This window comes from Hyperolius riggenbachi, chromosome 1, assembly GCF_040937935.1.
Source record: "Hyperolius riggenbachi isolate aHypRig1 chromosome 1, aHypRig1.pri, whole genome shotgun sequence".
NCBI lineage: Eukaryota > Metazoa > Chordata > Amphibia > Anura > Hyperoliidae > Hyperolius > Hyperolius riggenbachi.
Window position 1 is genome coordinate 468,260,346 of NC_090646.1, and position 17,391 is coordinate 468,277,736.

Consider the following 17,391-nt stretch of genomic DNA (forward strand, 5'->3'; position numbering starts at 1 on the left):
CCAAGGATTCCCTGAGGAGCAGGGAATCAGACTGTACTGCGGCCAGTGGACCCCTGAGGGCATGGACCACTGGCTGTGCTGCAAGATGATCTCCTGAGGAGCAAGTGACCATAAGACTGAGCTTGCAGCTAACGAACACCTGAGGAGCAAGTGTCTCAGACAGTACAGTAAGGCTGATCACCCAAGGGCTAGGTGACAGCCAGAAAGGTCAGACAAGCCAGGTCGGCAACACACGGACAGATAAAGTACAGAGGCAAAAGACTGATTCAGTATCCAGGTACAGGCAATGTCGGCAACGGTTAATCAGATGGGCGGAAGTACCGAATCAGAGGACAGGAGAGTAGTCAGGAAAGCCAAAGATCATAACAGGTAACAGTAATATATCAATCCTAATCTAGGTGTGAGGTCCTTGGTCTCAACACCTGGGAACTAGTCTAACACATAAACAGTAACAAAACAGAAGTACTTTAAAGCTATCAATGGAATCTGACTCAGTGTGAATTCCCAGCTCCAGCTGGTTCTAACACACTGTAGGATCTGACTCAGGTCTGAGCGCTCACACGTAAATGTTCGCAACAGCAGACAGCTTGCAACTGACAGGCAAGTCCTATATATACCAAAAGTGCTCCACAGCGCCGCCCCAGTCACTCAGCCAATCCGGAGCATAGCTGGAGTCAGCTGATCAGCATGATCAGCTGACTCCCCTTCTACTAGCATAAAGGTCCTGTCGCCTGGTGCACGCGCGCGTAGCTCTCCATCTGTGTGCACTAGAAGGACCAGGCGAACCAGCATCATGTTGCTGCGCGGCAGAAGCCGCCGGCTGGAACGCGGAGATAGCCGCCATGCCGCTTGCCCATGCGGCGGTATCTCCGCTATTCACTACAGTTAGTTTTAGTTCCACAAATACATTTATTGAAGTTATGTTGCAAAGTTTAAAGTGTTTATGAGTTAGTTTAATCTGTATCTTTTAAATAACATAAAGAATCCCTGGAATGGCATTTATGTTAAAACTGGCCATGCTCTTAAATCATGTTAGACGTGCAACTTCAACACAAAAGATGTGCAGTAATGCTTTCATCAGAGGCGGGCACAGGCTTGTGCAGGCTGTACTTCTCTCTGTAACCCATGAGAAGCAGTGATAATTGCTTGTGGCCCAGTCATAACAAGTATAGAATGTGTGCTACATTAACACAGTCAATACTGAATGTGACCTAGGTTCATGTACTATGCTACATTTGCTAGGGCCCCCTTCATTGATTCTGCACGGGGACCACTGCTGGCTTTGGGTGCCACTTTCTTTCATTCAGTGAACTCAGTAATTCAGTGACTAGAGGCCTTTTAGGTTTCGTGGTACTAAGATCCCCCTTATTGCAATTACATATTTCATTCTTAGGTCTTTGGTATTGAAATCTCGCAATGCCTGTTGTTTCAAGTGCATGATATTCTCTTGTGTAATACAATTGTATTTACTTTCATTATTTCTTTGTATGTGTTTATTTTAGGCCGTCCAAAGTATTGGAAATCTTGGGCAGCAGTTGGGTCATGGAAAGGAACAATGGATGTCCCCTTTACATCCTCTTATTCAGCAGAGTGTGGGCCGTTTGCGGGATTTCCTGGACAGACTCATAGACATGGACAGTGATGTTGGTGTGTAGTAACAGTAGTTAGTAGTTTTTCCCTGTTCATAGTTTTCCGTTTTATATTTTCTGCTTGTCCTGCTGTTTGTCTTTGTCACCCTCACACCTGTTTCCCTCATTGTGTGATGTGCCAGTGACACTTAATATGGAAATGGGATTCATATGACTGCTTGTTACTAGGATACAAGATGTTGCTTTTCACCTGAGCCATGCATTTTGATTCAATCTTTCTAATCTTTCCCTTCTCACAATTGCAGTTATAGAACTGTGTTTTTTGCAATAGCTATTGAACACAAACAGCCAAGATAAGCAGTTAAGTACACTCCACTGTAGATGCTAAGACTAGTCCATAGGCCTGTTCTATGAGGAATTAAAGCAAACAAGCAGGTAACAGGAGTCAATCAGAGCCCAGTTCACGGTCATCAGATACATCAAGAAATGATAGGTGTTTGGTTGCTTGATGAAAAGATAATAGGTGGTTGGTTGTATTGCTGTCATCTGTAACTGAGGGTTGCCACAGCCATCACACACGGGGACATAAGGCAGAGTATGCTGACATGCAGCTGATGAACTGAAGCAGAGCACAGTCAGGTACTTCCTTCCTCAGTCTCTGCCATGAGGATTAAGAATAGTCCTTGCTGTATAACATTTTTCTAACAGAATATTTGTTTATGTTTGCACATATTTTAAATTTTAAAATTTTTAGCCATAGGGCCCCTTTAAAGCAATACCCGTTGCCTAGCTATCCTGTTGATCCTCTGCCTCTAATACTTTCAGCCATAGACTCTGAACAAGCAGATTAGGTGTTTCTGACAAAATTGTCAGAATTGACAAGATTAGCTTCATGCTTGAAAGGTCTGAAGGTGAGCAACCATCTAGTTTCCTGTTTGGCCTGGGGGACCGATCGGGAATGGTTATTTTCCCGCTGGCTTAAAAGGTGGTTACAGGACTCTGCAACCCACCTTATTGAGTATTTATCACATTCATTATATCTGACCTACTACCTAACGGTACTGCAACATTGGTCTCCCGGTCTCTCTGCTTTTCTTCTAGGTGACCCTGGGCAATTTACCCACTATTGGAATCACCTACACCCATTTACAGTGGTGTGAAAAACTATTTGCCCCCTTCCTGATTTCTTATTCTTTTGCATGTTTGTCACACTTAAATGTTTCTGCTCATCAAAAAATGTTTCTGCTCAGTCAAAGATAACATAATTGAACACAAAATGCAGTTTTAAATGATGGTTTTTATTATTTAGTGAGAAAAATAACTCAAAACCTACATGGCCCTGTGTGAAAAAAAATTGCCCTCTGAACCTAATAACTGGTTGGGCCACCCTTAGCAGCAATAACTGCAATCAAGCGTTTGCGATAACTTGCAACAAGTATTTTACAGCGCTCTGGAGGAATTTTGGCCCACTCATCTTTGCAGAATTGTTGTAATTCAGCTTTATTTGAGGGTTTTCAAGCATGAACCGCCTTTTTAAGGTCATGCCACAACATCTCAATAGGATTCAGGTCAGGACTTTGACTAGGCCACTTCAAAGTCTTCATTTTGTTTTTCTTCAGCCATTCAGAGGTGGATTTGCTGGTGTGTTTTGGGTCATTGTCCTGCTGCAGCACCCAAGATCGCTTCAGCTTGAGTTGACGAACAGATGGCCGGATATTCTCCTTCAGGATTTTTTGGTAGACAGTAGAATTCATGGTTCCCTCTATCACAGCAAGCCTTCCAGGTCCTGAAGCAGCAAAACAACCCCGAACCATCACACTACCACCACCATATTTTACTGTTGGTATGATGTTCTTTTGCTGAAATGCTGTGTTACTTCTACGCCAGATGTAACAGGACACGCACCTTCCAAAAAGTTCAACTTTTGTCTCGTCGGTCCACAAGGTATTTTCCCAAAAGCCTTGCCAATCATTGAGATTTTTTGTTAGCAAAATTGAGACGAGCCTTAATGTTCATTTTGCTTAAAAGTGGTTTGCACCTTGGATATCTGCCATGCAGACCGTTTTTGCCCAGTCTCTTTCTTATGGTGGAGTCGTGAACAATGACCTTAATTGAGGCAAGTAAGGCCTGCAGTTCTTTAGATGTTGTCCTGGGGTCTTTTGTGGCCTCTCGGATAAGTTTTCTCTGCGCTCTTGGGGTAATTTTGGTCGGCCAGCCTCTCCTGGGAAGGTTCATCACTGTTCTATGTTTTTGCCATTTGTGGATAATGGCTCTCACTGTGGTTCGCTGGAGTCCCAAAGCTTTAGAAATGGCTTTATAACCTTTACCAGAGTGATAGATCTCAATTACAGTACTTTGTTCTCATTTGTTCCTGAATTTCTTTGGATCTTGGCATGATGTCTAGCTTTTGAGGTGCTTTTGGTCTACTTCTCTGTGTCAGATAGCTCCTATTTAAGTGATTTCTTGATTGAAACAGGTGTGGCAGTAATCAGGCCTGGGGGTGACTACAGAAATTGAACTCAGGTGTGATAAACCACAGTTAAGTTATTTTTTAACAAGGGGGGCAATCACTTTTTCACACAGGGCCATGTAGATTTGGAGTTTTTTTTTCTCACTAAATAATAAAAACCATCATTTAAAACTGCATTTTGTGTTCAATTATGTTATCTTTGACTAATAGTTAACGGTTTTTGATGAGCAGAAACATTTAAGTGTGACAAACATGCAAAAGAATAAGAAATCAGGAAGGGGGCAAATAGTTTTTCACACCACTGTATATTACTTTTAGAAGTGTTTTCATGTATTGTATATTAATACATTGCTCTACAATAAGGAGTGATTCTGTCAAACAAGCAGATCACTATTCCAACCATTAGCAGTCCAAGTGATGCTGGGATACTTTTCTTTCTTCTGCCCTGGACATTTATGCAATGTTTTAGTGTAATGCCAGGGGCAGTTTCCACAATCATTTTGGAAAGAAATCAAATGAGGACGCATTTTGTCAACACATTTAGGTCCGGTTCACATTTGTGGTAAAAAAAAAGTCTGTTTGAAACGAAATGGATCCTAATGTATGCAAATGGACCCAATGTTAACCTATGGATCTGTTCACATCCGTCCGTTCAAATGGATCCGTTCTGCACAATCCGCTGAATGGACCACAAGTTTCCTGCTGCAGCTATTTTTCTGGGCCACTGTGCCCAGCGGAACGGAAACGGAAGCTGAAGCGATGCATTGGGGGCAATGAAAAAACTGAATGTTTCTTCACACTAGTGAAGAAATGGACTGTTTTAAGGGGCAAAACCACTTTGGGTCTGGAAGTCTGGAGTGATGTGGGGAAAGAAATGGAAGCAGCAGAACAGAAATGGAGTGAAAACAGATCCGCTCAACCGGTGATCAGATCAGTTTTCACGGATCCGTTGGCCACTCTATTGCAAGTGTGAACTGGGCCGTATTGCAAAGTAGAGGTTAGGCTATCCCATGAATGATATTAATGAAATTTATGACCATATCTTGATTCTAGTAACCAAGCCTGTCAAACTGGATTATGAAGTAGTAACCACACAGCTTTTATTTTACTTAAATCAGCATATGGAAAATAGACTCTAGACTGCATTTGGCAAGGGTTGTCATTTTGTAATGATACTGTTAGGCATTACTGAATTCTGGGCATGCTGATGCGTTATGTAAAATGCATAAAAACGCAACTTAATAATTGTCATGTGTTTTTGTATGTATTGGTATGCATTTTAACACTTATGAAAACACATGACAGTTTATTATAAAAATATATAAATAAATATAAAATGCATATAAATATAAAATATGATCACATGGCCATCTCTTCCGTTTGGTCTATGTGCTCTGCTACTTCTCTACTACTTCTTACGCCCGTCCTCCTCATCCCCATCACAGGAACTACGTACAGCTGGAAACTCTTATGGTTTTCTGGGTAAAAACGATTGTATGCAATGAAAAATTGCACTTTGTTCTTGCACTGTGTTTATATACAGGCAGCAGTGGGTGGAAATGCAGCCCATTACTGTGCCCACCACAGAGTGACGTCTAAGGATTTCTGCTGCCCTTTCAGATCACAGTTTTTTAAACTTGCGTTGCAGCATACCGCTACGCGGAGCGGCACAATGTATCGGTGTGAGATGTGAACTCCTGGCTGAGATACAAAGTATTACAAATGTTTAATAAGAAAATAAGCTAGTTTGTTGCTGTCTGGTGAAGTCAGCAAGTATCAGGTATAGCGCTATACTTCAGTGTACTGTCCCAACATGTCCTGTAGCCATTAACCATCAAGTGCCCACTGGCGAGCATCATGGTGCTGTGCTTCTGTCTCTGGCATCCCTGGCGGGACATCTGGCATCTCCGTCTGGCAGCTTTCAGGTCCTGAGCTCAAGAGAGTTGTGTGTTGTTGTATTTTGTCACATTTTTTCATTGCTCTTTTTTCATTTAGAATTCCGCATGACTCACCTAGGCATTTTCTCTGTTGCAGAATGTGGGCAGACCTCTCGCACTCTCTTCCACCCATCAGTCACCATCAAGGAAGGATTTTTACACAAGCGTAAAGCGGAAGGGGTGAATTTGGTTACTCGTTTTACTTTCAAGAAGCGGTATTTCTGGCTCAGCAGCCAGACTCTGTCCTACTCTAAATCCCCAGACTGGCAGGTAAGTGAATGTTGGTAGAGGTTTTATGGGCTGGTGTCATTACCATACCTTCTACACCTGGCACAAAATTCATCATACAAATACGAGCATTAGCTCACAGAAAGGGAGGAAATGAAACACTGACAACAAGCAGAAAAACTGGCCATACACAGCAGACAAGAGTTATACATGCACAGTGACCACCGTGTGATATTTTAGGACATAATCTGCTCTGAATGGCAGTGTACATGGCCAATATTTGCTTCCCATCTGATTAATGATTTGATCAAATACCTGTATTTTCTGAGAAAATCTGCTGCAGACCATTCAGAAACAACTAACAATTGAGTTCAGATTGGATAGTGAGTAATTGATCATGTTGGTAAATATTGCTTGATCATACACATGATGTACTGTGTGCATGTGTGAATGATCATGTGACAGGACAGTGACAGGAAGGGCCTTGGTAACAGCCATCATGTGTTTGATGATGCGGTATTCCCATCTGATCCATTACCTTTCTGGACATCAGTGCGAGGGATACATTTGCTGCAGATCTCAGTGTGTTTACTAGGACCTTTTCTGAGCACTGTCATGGCAGTAGCTTTGGGGTCACCAATGTAATTGATTACATTACTTTACCTTCAGTAATAAGAGCCAGCTCACAAGGGTACATTTAAAAAAGGTGCCGCAAAAAAAAAATGGCGCAAGGTGATGCCGATAATGACGTCTTGCTAATAAGGTTATTTAACCTTTCAGAAAGGTCCTAAAACATGAAATAACCGAAAGTAAATGATGTCATTACCAACATCTCTCATACATTACCTGGTCCCAGCAATCACGTCTCCTCCACTTCCTGTTTAGTTAGTTTTACAGCCAGCTAATCTCCATGCGGGGACTGAAGTGGAGAAGACGCAATCCGGGAGCAGGTTATGTATACCTCTGCCCTACTCTCACATGGAACTCTCCCTCTTCCTAAGCCTAAACCTAACCAACCTGCCTAACCCTGGACTACTCCACTCCCTGTTGCCTAACACTACTCCCCCCCACACCCCGTACCTACTCTGTGCCACCATAGGCGGCTAAAGTACAAGCTGCAATCTGCCACAGGAAAGTTAAATTATGCTGCCTGATAAAAAGCACCCGCTATTTATCGGGCACCATAGTTTAACCTCCTCGCCGCTAATCATGGCTTGTACTATTGCCGCCTATGGCAATAGGCGCTTGTCCTGCGCCATTTGTATCTGCCTCCAGCACACAAATGGTCAAGCACACTGCTGTATTGGAGTTTGTCAGATGTATCGGACTAGTTTTGGATGGAGTACCTGATGAAGGGCTCTTCCTGACACTAATCGTGTATTTCTGACAAACTCCAGTACAGCGGTGTGCTTGACCATGTGTGTGCCATCTCTTCTTTAAATCCTTGAAAGAGGAAAACGGGGTGGTGTCCCTGGTGAGACTTTAGCGCCAATGATACTGGGACAGTAACCAGAGGTGGGTATGTTATTGTGTTTGGATGCTACCTGCAATACTCTGATCTGCCAGTAGGGGCTGCATGCCCACGTTTTACACTGATGAGCAAATCTCTGCATACACATACAACCACTTCGAAGTTACCGTATTATTCTGTAGGTCAGACTGTTGTGTTTTATTTACCTATTGATGATATAGCTTCACATTTAAAGGACAACAATGATTTTTGGTTTTTTTTGTTAGGGGTCTGTGTGCAAAGTGGCTCCAATTGTCACTTTGTGTGGTTTTACAGTATTTTTGTATAAATCCAAACTAATAATGACATTTGTATAGCATCAAAGCACTTCTTTTTGCTTTCAAAGATTTTAATTGAAAACAGCTGAAAAACAATCCAAAACAGTGGAATTCATCTTAAAATATTACATCCAAACAATAAACAGAAAGACAAGTATGGAAATAAAAATATAATAATAATACAAGGTATCTTATACTGCTAGCTAATGAAGGGCGAGGAACAGAGGTATAGAGATTATAAGGTAGAACGCTAAATGTATTTATGAGAGAATTTGGGCATCAGATCAAAGCACTTTTTTCTGCAGCAAGTAAGGTCAATTTCGCTAAGTACCAGACCAAACCTTGAGGCTGGGGATGAAGCTCTAATTTCCTTCTCATTGGTTATCCCACTGATTTCCCCCTACATCCTTCCATTTCTGCTGCACCAGTGATATTCTGAACATTAGTGCTTACGCTCAGTGGCGTAGCAAAGGAGCTGTGGGCCCCGATGCAAGTTTTACATTGGGGCCCCCCAGCACTCTATACATAACAATTGATACGGCGCACCAAAACCTGCCAATGGCAACTACAGTGTCAGAGGTGCAAGAAGGGGATGGGGAACAGTGTGTTAGTGATTACTACTATTCAAAGTATCTATAGAAGTGATTATTATGAGCACAGGACCAATATAGAGCTAATTCTGTAGTTGAGGGAGGGCCCTTCGGGGCCCCTCTGGCCCAAGGGCCCCGATGCGGTTGCTACCGCTGCACCCCCTATTGCTACGCCCCTGCTTACGCTTATAGGTGGAGATAATCCCTTGGGCTGGCACCAGTGATATCCTCTGTTCCGATGACTGAATAAACAGCATGAGAGCAGTGTGCTTCTTCTGTTGTATTCCTGGGATTTACTCATGTTTACCGTTTGTCAGCCCGCCAATGTAAACCCCAGGAATGTAGTGAGCCGAGCACACTGTACACTTCTGTTTCTTCTGTCTGCCAAGCAGAGCACATCGCTCTGTGACAGTCTGTCTGATTCATTATCTCATCCATTCTCAGACACATTATCGGTGTCAGTGCAGCAGGGGTAATAACCAATGCTTCTGCATGGCTGTTTATAGTGATCGGCAGGATCTTGCAGCCACGGATAGTTCTCCTTTAACAAACAGATTTCCATTGAGCAGAAAATTCTCTTTAAGATGCAAATCTCCCCTGACCAAGAAAGGGACTGAAATCTGGCAAATCAAAGCCTCTATGTACTGCCAGTTAGTTGATTGTACACTGATTATATCAGCCGACTGTTATTTAAGGTAGCCATACACTGGTCGATTTGCCATCAGATTCGACCAACAGACAGATCCCTATCTGATCGAATCTGATCAGAGAGGGATCGTATGGCCACCTTTACTGCAAACAGATTGTGAACCGATTTCAGCCTAAAACCGTTTACAATCTGTGGTGGTGGTGGTGCTGCTGCCGCTTCCCCCCATCCCGCATACATTACCTGCTCCGCCGGCACGACTCCCGGGTCTCCGCTCTTCTTCTCCTCTCTGGTCTGCTCTGGTCTCCGGCATGCTTCCCTTCTTCCTGTCTGGGGGAAGTTTAAACAGTAGAGCGCCCTCTACTGTTAAAACTTCCTGACGGGACAGGAAGAAGGGAAGCATGCCGGAGACCAGAGCGGAGAAGAAGAGCGGAGAAACGGGAGTCGCGCCGGCGGAGCAGGTAATGTATGCGGCTCTATTGCGTCGGTCGTCGGGCACTCGAACGCCGCTAGCGATGCGCTCTTTACCCGCGGGCGATCGACGGTTATTTTCCGCACGGTGCGATCGACGGGGTCGGATGGAATGGATCGAAATTCGGCGTGTAGGGTGAACGATTGGCAGCAGATTCGATCCCAGTGATCGAATCTGCTGTCGAAACAGCGGCAAATCGGGCCAGTTTATGGCCAGCTTAGAACATTTCTAGCCAGTGACAGACAAAGCCAACAATGGGCCCTGTGCAAAATGAAAGTAGCCGGGCCCTGGCAAAAAAGTGGCTGTGGTCACAACAGTCTATGAAATAATGGACATAACTTAAAAGTATCTAAAATCAAGGTTACAGGCTTTAGGCACTGTATCCACCTACACAGTTTCCCTGGTGTGACTGGGCTACAAGCAGCGAACACAGTGAATCCAGCATAAGAGACTTGGGCGCACGGGGAGTAACTTCGGCGCTGTCAGAAGACGGAGCTGAAGTTACTGTATTTTTCGGACTATAAGAAACTTTTTCTTCCCCAAAAGTGGGGGAAAAAAGTCAGTGCGTTTTATAGTCCGAAGGTACCTGCAATAAGTGTCCCCATCTGTTCTCTTTAGCTGGCCTATGTCTCTGTCTTCCGTCTGGCCAGTGTCTCGTGCCCTCCTGTGTCTCACTGGCCACCATGTCCCCTCTGTCACATCTGCCCGGTGCCTCCATGTGCCTCACTGCCCCGTTATCATTCTAGCCACATCTGCCACCATGTCCAGTGTCCCCCTGTACCTCACCGGCGCCTCTGTCCTATCAGTCCTCCTAGTAAGTTAATTACCGCTTACCGCTACTAAAATGATGTCCCGGGTGTAGAGACCCGGGACCTCCATGCAGGCATTCAGTGCCTTGCTCGATGGAGCCTCGTGATTGGCCCACTGACGGAGCCATGGCCCCGCCTCCGAGACCAGTGGCTCCAGTCAGAATGCCAGACGGCCGTGAATGACTAGCAGCGCTCCCACTGATTGGCTGCACAGCGTCTGGAGGCTTCAGCGGGCGAGCGAACCGCTGAATGGCTGCATGGAGGTCTCGGGTCTCTACACCCAAGACGTCGTAACTTACTAGAGGACTGATGGGACAGAGGGGGCTGGAGAATTACAGGGGCTGTATGATGCCTTGAGGATCCAGTGAGCAAGGCACTTAATGGCTGCATTGTTTTAGCAGCGGTAAGAAAATGAATTTATTAAGAGGACACAGGTGGCTGAAGGGACAGAAGGGGCCGGTGAGGCACAGGGGAACACAGTGCACAGCTTCAAATAAAGATCACTGATCACAGGTCTGATCACTGAACACACACACAAGATCATAGGGGGCAGATGGGACAAAGGGGGTTGGTGAGGCACAGGGGGACATAGGACACAGGGGAGCAGATGGAGATAGACTGATCTCAGAGATGCACATGAGGTCACAGGGGACACATTAGGGTGCAGGGGACCAGTGAGACATAGGACACTGACCAGAGTGGAGATGGGGGCAGATGGGACACAGGAGAACACAGGGGGCAGATAGGACACTGGAGACACAAAGGGGTAGATGGGACAGAGGGGCTAGTGAGACACCGGTGAGACCCAATAATTGGGGGGGGGGGGAAATATGTACAAGATGTTCCTGGACCATAGATGCACCAGGTTTAGTATATATTTTTTTCTCTGGTACTTGCCCTGTAAACCTAGGTGCATTTTATAGTCCGGAGCGTCTTATAGTCAGAAAAATAAGGTAGTTTTAAAACACAATAATTCAGCTTCCAGCAATTGCTGGAAGCCGAATTATTTCATTCCCCACCATCCATGGCGGCCTGGAGGGGGAATAGTATTTTAGCGCGGCCAGGAACTTGTGCAGCAGCAGGATCAGCCATATACCGGCTGTATCCTGCACCCAAGTCTCCTGCGCCCATTCCTCTCGTACGCTACAAGAAGGCATTACTGCTCCTCATGTCAGTATCACACCTTCTCCTATAGAAAAAGAAGCAGACTGCTTGATTCCTATCTCCTTCTTCTGCTCCCAACTGCCTGTGCTCCCTCAGTCCACCAACTTGTTCTTCATGGCTCTATTTGTTCTACTTTTAAAAATAAGTCAAACAGCTGGGGGAGATTGAATTTGTGGCACCTCTGTTTTGGTCCCAGGACTCTTGCGCAGCAGCACACTAGGATTTCTCCACATTTCTAGCATTTCCTGGGTTAGCAAACATTTGTTTGCTAATAGAATTCTCCCTCTTTACCTAATCCCGCTGATGCTGCTTGCTGCACATGCACAGCAGGCTAGCAATACTACAGCTGCTCCTCTTTGTAGGGGACACCTTACTACTGCACTTGTGTCAGCTATGAATTGGCACAGGTTAAACTGTTTTTGGTATTGTGTGTATTGCTGAGGGCTTAGGGACCTGTGAAAATCATTGGTACGATAGAATTTGCGGAAGTGGATTTTGTAAGCCCAAGACTGCATATATATTTCAGGTGCATTTTTCTTTTGGAAAGGAAAAAAAATGGAACAGAATTTGCTTTGTGTATTTTATAAGGTCTTCAGCTGGTGAACTATTCCAAAATCCATAGTTATGAATTTTTTTTTATTAATTTTTTTTTTTTTGGGGGGGGGGGGGGGGAGAGGGGGGATGAAAGGCTTGCTGCAGCCACCATTCTATACATTTCTGGATAAACATCACATGCATTCAGAAAGCACTATATACTGTATATGAGCTACAATGTAGTATATTCACTAACTGCTGATACTATTTACCGATGCAGGTAACACACATTAAGGATACCAGCATTGCTCAATGTACATAGCACATTATCCAAATGGTGTAACCCACATTATGCATGCAATGCCTTCAGTATAATGGAAATTATGTAACATGTTGAATTCATTTGCATAAAGCCTGGTAATCTTTGCATGTGTTGCCTGGACACATAACGTTTACAGTCTGTTAGTGAATGTACCCCAATGGTAGTCAAAAGTGTTTTCATTATAGTTATCCTTTAAAAATCCCTTTACCCAGAGAGCAGAGTTGGTCTAATTGGCCAAGCTATACAAGGCTATGCAACCACAAAGTGGTGTTTCTGTGCTATATTTATTGACATAACTTCATAGTATCCAAAAATCTTTTAAGGACAACTGCAGTGAGACGAATATGAAGGCTGACATATTTATTTCCTTTTAAACAATACCAGTTGCCTGTCCGTCCTTCTGGTCTATTTGGCTGCAGTGGTGTCTGAATCACACCAGAAACACGCATGCAGCTAATCTTGTCAGATCTGACAATAATGTCAGAAACGCCTGATCTGCTGCATGCTTGTTCAGGGTCTATGCCTAAAAGCACTAGAGGCAGAGGATCAGCAGGACAGCCAGGCAACTGGCATTGCTTAAAAGGAAATAAATATGGCAGCCTCATATTCCTCTAACTTGTTCTTTAAACTATGGTCTGGGGACGTTTCTGGTCAATATCGAGCTGTGCATTGGACATTAGATGGATAAAACATAGATTCTGTTGATGGTGTTATAGCAGTTTCTGTTCTGATGTATCTGCGCCAATAAGCTGCTTATGAATGATTTTGCTTTTGCAGGTGCGATCCTCTATTCCTGTGCATCGGATCTGTGCTGTGGAGAGAGTGGATGAAAACGCATTTCAGCAGCCTAATATGATGCAGATTATTACCCAAGATGGTGAATTACAGGCTGGTCACATAATGTATATACAGTGTAAGGTGAGCATTGGCAGGCTAGTTTCACACCAGTATGATATGGCAGCATTTTGTTGTCAATCCCATGACTATGCTCGACATTCAGTTAGCGTTGCTTCTGCTGGACGTTACATGAAATGTCTTAGCACACAATTCTGACATGAAATTTCAGTGTTTGCCATAGGCACTATATTACCCAGATACACCCCTGCACTGCCCAAATGGCATATTAAAACTTCAACAGCTATCAAAAAACATTGAGAAACTGTTCTGTAAATTCCTTGTTACTCTTGTGTCCTACCCATGATTCCCTGCAACATGGTAATTTCCCCTTGTGGGTATCTGCCACCAAACAAATGCCAGACTCATCTCACACTAAATGTCATCTGACCTCACAGCCAGATGCTCAGTGAATCTCAATACTGTTAGCATTGAGTTTTGCTTTTTTGGGGGCTCTAGTGTGAAATTTAGTCTAAAACTTAACTTCAGGACCATGCTTATTAAAATCTATGTCCTGTCTATGAATGCTAGTTTCTGACACATTGTAGATTTTTACTCCAGAATTCTTGTGTACTTTGACAGCTGGCACCTTCTGGAATAAATGAAGAGCGATTTTAATTGGCTGCTGATCACTAGGATCGCATAATTATCATTTTTTTTCGGTCTTAAAATCCTATTTTCCTTCTCTATTTAGTGCCCCTGCAGTGTACCTAAAAAATCAATAATCTACATAATTTTGACATTTCTGCATAGAAAACATATGGAATAATCAGTTTCTGAAAGTTTTACGTCTGCTATTTGAGATATATACATATTTTGTATATAGCCCTATTTGTCCTAAAAAAAAAAAAAGACTGAATATGTTTGGTAGAGTAAAAATTGCCCAAGACCAACTTAAAGGATAGGTCCTGGCAAAAAAAACAACAACAAAAATCCACTTACCTCGGGCTTCTTCCAGCCCCTGGCAGCCGTTCTGTGCCCTCTCTGCAGTTCCTGTGGCTCCTGGTCTTCTCTGCTGCAGAAGCCGACCTCGACAGCTCGGCTTCCGGGTTGACTTCTTCTGTGCTCCAATGTGCGGCTCACGTGGTCACGCTGACGTCATCAGGACTGTACTGCGCAGGCGCCAGGGGCTGGAAGAAGCCCCAGGTAAGTGGATATTAGGTTTTTTGCCTGGACATATCCTTTAAAGGACTTACGAGCCCAAATAGCAAAGAAAAGATAAGTACCTTAGTTGCTTTTAAATGCACGGAGGACGCCATCCGCGCCCTCCGTGCAGTTCCGCCGGGTCCCCGCAGTGTGATCGCCCCCCATGCCGCTCCCGACCCCCCAGACGGGGTCGGGCTCCCCTTCCTCTCCTAAAATGGCCACCGGCGCTGGCCGCGGCTGCGCAGTCCGCACACACGTTAGTGCGGCTGCGCAGCTCTAGGGCCTCCCTCCTCGATCCACGCTACTGTGCGTGGATCGGGGGGAGGGCCCTAGAGCTGCGCAGCCGCACTAACGTGTGTGCGGACTGCGCAGCCGCGGCCAGTGCCGGCGGCCATCTTAGGAGAGGAAGGGGAGTCCGACCCCGTCTGGGGGGTCGGGAGCGGCACGGGGGCCGATCACACTGCGGGGACCCGGCGGAACTGCACGGAGGGCGCGGATGGCGTCCTCCCTGCATTTAAAAGCAACTAAGGTACTTATCTTTTTTTTGCTATTTGGGCTCGTAAGTCCTTTAAGCAAAGGCATTGCAGAATTGTGAAAATTGGCTTGGTCCTGAAGTGGTTTACAATGCTTAAAGCTCATGCTGAAGGATGCTGATATACAGCAAGTTTGAACTTATTTCTTCTTCCATATGCAGAATGTAAATGAACTGAATCAGTGGCTTTCTGCCTTGCGTAAAGTCAGTCTGTGCAACCAATGCTTGCTGACAACCTATCACCCGGGAGCATATCGTAATGCACACTGGACATGCTGTCTCCAGTCTGACCGCACAGGTAGGATTTCTGTACACATTGCAGTGTTGTGTGTCTTGTAGCTTCATGATCTTTGATCAGGCCATGCTCTGTGTCTTATAGTGCGAGGATGCAGCCGGACACATTTGGCTGTAACGTTGGGTGACTGGAGCGACCCTCTGGATCCAGATGCTGAGGCTCAGGTGTTATATCGACATTTTCTGCTGGCAAAAGACATGCTCAGGTCTGCCAATAGCTCTTCCCTAGAAGCTGAGTTAAGATCATTTTTCATTAGATTACTTTGGTTTAAAGTTACCTTAGTTTTTAGTGTTGTGTAAACTACCTCTGTTAAATTATCAGTGTACATATATTACAGATAACATTAACACCAAATAGTCTCTAATACATTATTGACTTTACCTTTGTAAATACATTTGAGAATCTATTTGTTGCCTCCTGTGTACACACATGTTCCTACTAACATACACACAACTGGTGTGGAGTCTGCCTCTTTGTTTGTTTGGAGTCTGCTTTTCTTACTTTCTTATTGAAACCCTTCTCACCTCCTAGTAGGTGTGGCAGGTTTACTCAAGTGAGATCTGTGATCTTTACATCAAATCTGAACAGTTCCATCTGAGATACTTCCTTGCTGCCCAGGACCATGCCACAGATTAGAAATCATGCAGTAGAAAATAGCCATGAGGGGTTTCAAGGAGTGTAAAGGAAATCTGCTAGACACGCCAACAGACCTAAGTACTGGCAATAAGTGGTGGATTTGTATGTGTATGATATAAATAAGGGCGGGTTAAAAACATCAGCTCTGACACAGGAGACCAAGGTTCAAATCCTGTTTGGGAACCAGTCACCTATTCAGTAAGGAGTCCTTTGACAAGGCTCCCTAGCAGTGGTATAGCTAATGAGCTATGGCCCCCAGTGCAAGTTTTACATTGGGCCTCCCAAGCACTCTATACATAGCAATTCATATGGCGCAACAAAACCTGCCAACGACATCCACAGTATAGTAGATGTAAGCAGATGAGGGGAACAGTTTGCTAATAATACCATCACTATTCAAAGCATATATAGAATTGATCATTATAAGCATAGATCATTGCCAGCATAGTACCATTGAAGAGGTAATACTGCCATTGAAGGAGGGCCCCTAGTAGGAACCTCTTGTTCAAGGGCCTCGATACGGATGCAGCCGCTGCATCCTCTGTTGCTATGCCAGTGATCTTTAGTGCTCCAGGATGGCTTACTGAATGTGTCCTTAGCAGAAAATAAATATGCAAAAATAACACTAAGTCTCCTGATTAGTAATGTAAATATAATCCATTACTGCTGTTACCCTTGTGAAGACATCTGAGAATCAGCTCTCAAGCTCTTTGAATCTGACAAAAGAAAAGCACTATACAAATTAGAATTACTAATAGGCAGGTAGAGCACTTTGAGATGTCAATAGAGAAGCAGCATGTGTAATATGTGCTGTATTAATTAGGAGACTATTTTTCTTTCATGCATATTTTCATGCATTAAGAAATGTCACATTCCCTGGCAAATGATATGTCTTCTTTTACTAGGAGTAAATACCTGGATGGTGCAAATGATGCAGCCACAGGAAAACCAGAAGCAAGAGGTCCTAGTGATAAAGGATGCGAAGGTTGAGTATGGCCAATGCAGAAAATGGTGATGTTTATGAAATGATGTCACATAACGAATTAGCTGTGTTGTTTTCCCCCCACTCTTTCTTAGGACCCACATCGTTTCCTCCAGCAAGACGCTTGCTATCTGTCATTGAGGAACTGCAGAGAGTACACCAGATCTTTGAGAGAAGGGAAAGAGAAGACACACCAAATCACAGTCACAGTAGCTGTACCTCCTAGAGCAGGAACCATGGCAGCCGACACCTGCACTCATTTCCTTTTTATTACTGTACACACATGGCCGAACATTCCTCAGATTTTTGTATTTTTTGTTCCAAGGCCAAACAAATAAATGCCAACAAAACCCTGAA

General features: G+C 44.2%; 1 protein-coding gene across 9 annotated transcripts in view; it reads left to right on the forward strand.

Annotated features, from left to right (window-relative positions):
• The window catches only part of RASAL1 (RAS protein activator like 1), a 128,266-nt gene extending 110,875 nt beyond the window's left edge, over positions 1-17,391 (forward strand). For 8 of the 9 annotated variants that reach the window (XM_068239937.1, XM_068239956.1, XM_068239965.1 and 5 more), the window contains 7 exons: positions 1,503-1,647; positions 6,094-6,266; positions 13,327-13,467; positions 15,284-15,419; positions 15,501-15,651; positions 16,958-17,037; positions 17,130-17,391. In XM_068239937.1, the coding sequence (XP_068096038.1) occupies positions 1,503-1,647; positions 6,094-6,266; positions 13,327-13,467; positions 15,284-15,419; positions 15,501-15,651; positions 16,958-17,037; positions 17,130-17,260 (957 nt within the window). In that variant the 3' untranslated portion in view covers positions 17,261-17,391. The remainder of the gene's footprint in view (positions 1-1,502; positions 1,648-6,093; positions 6,267-13,326; positions 13,468-15,283; positions 15,420-15,500; positions 15,652-16,957; positions 17,038-17,129) is intronic. The other variant, XM_068239947.1, reaches the window with a different exon arrangement.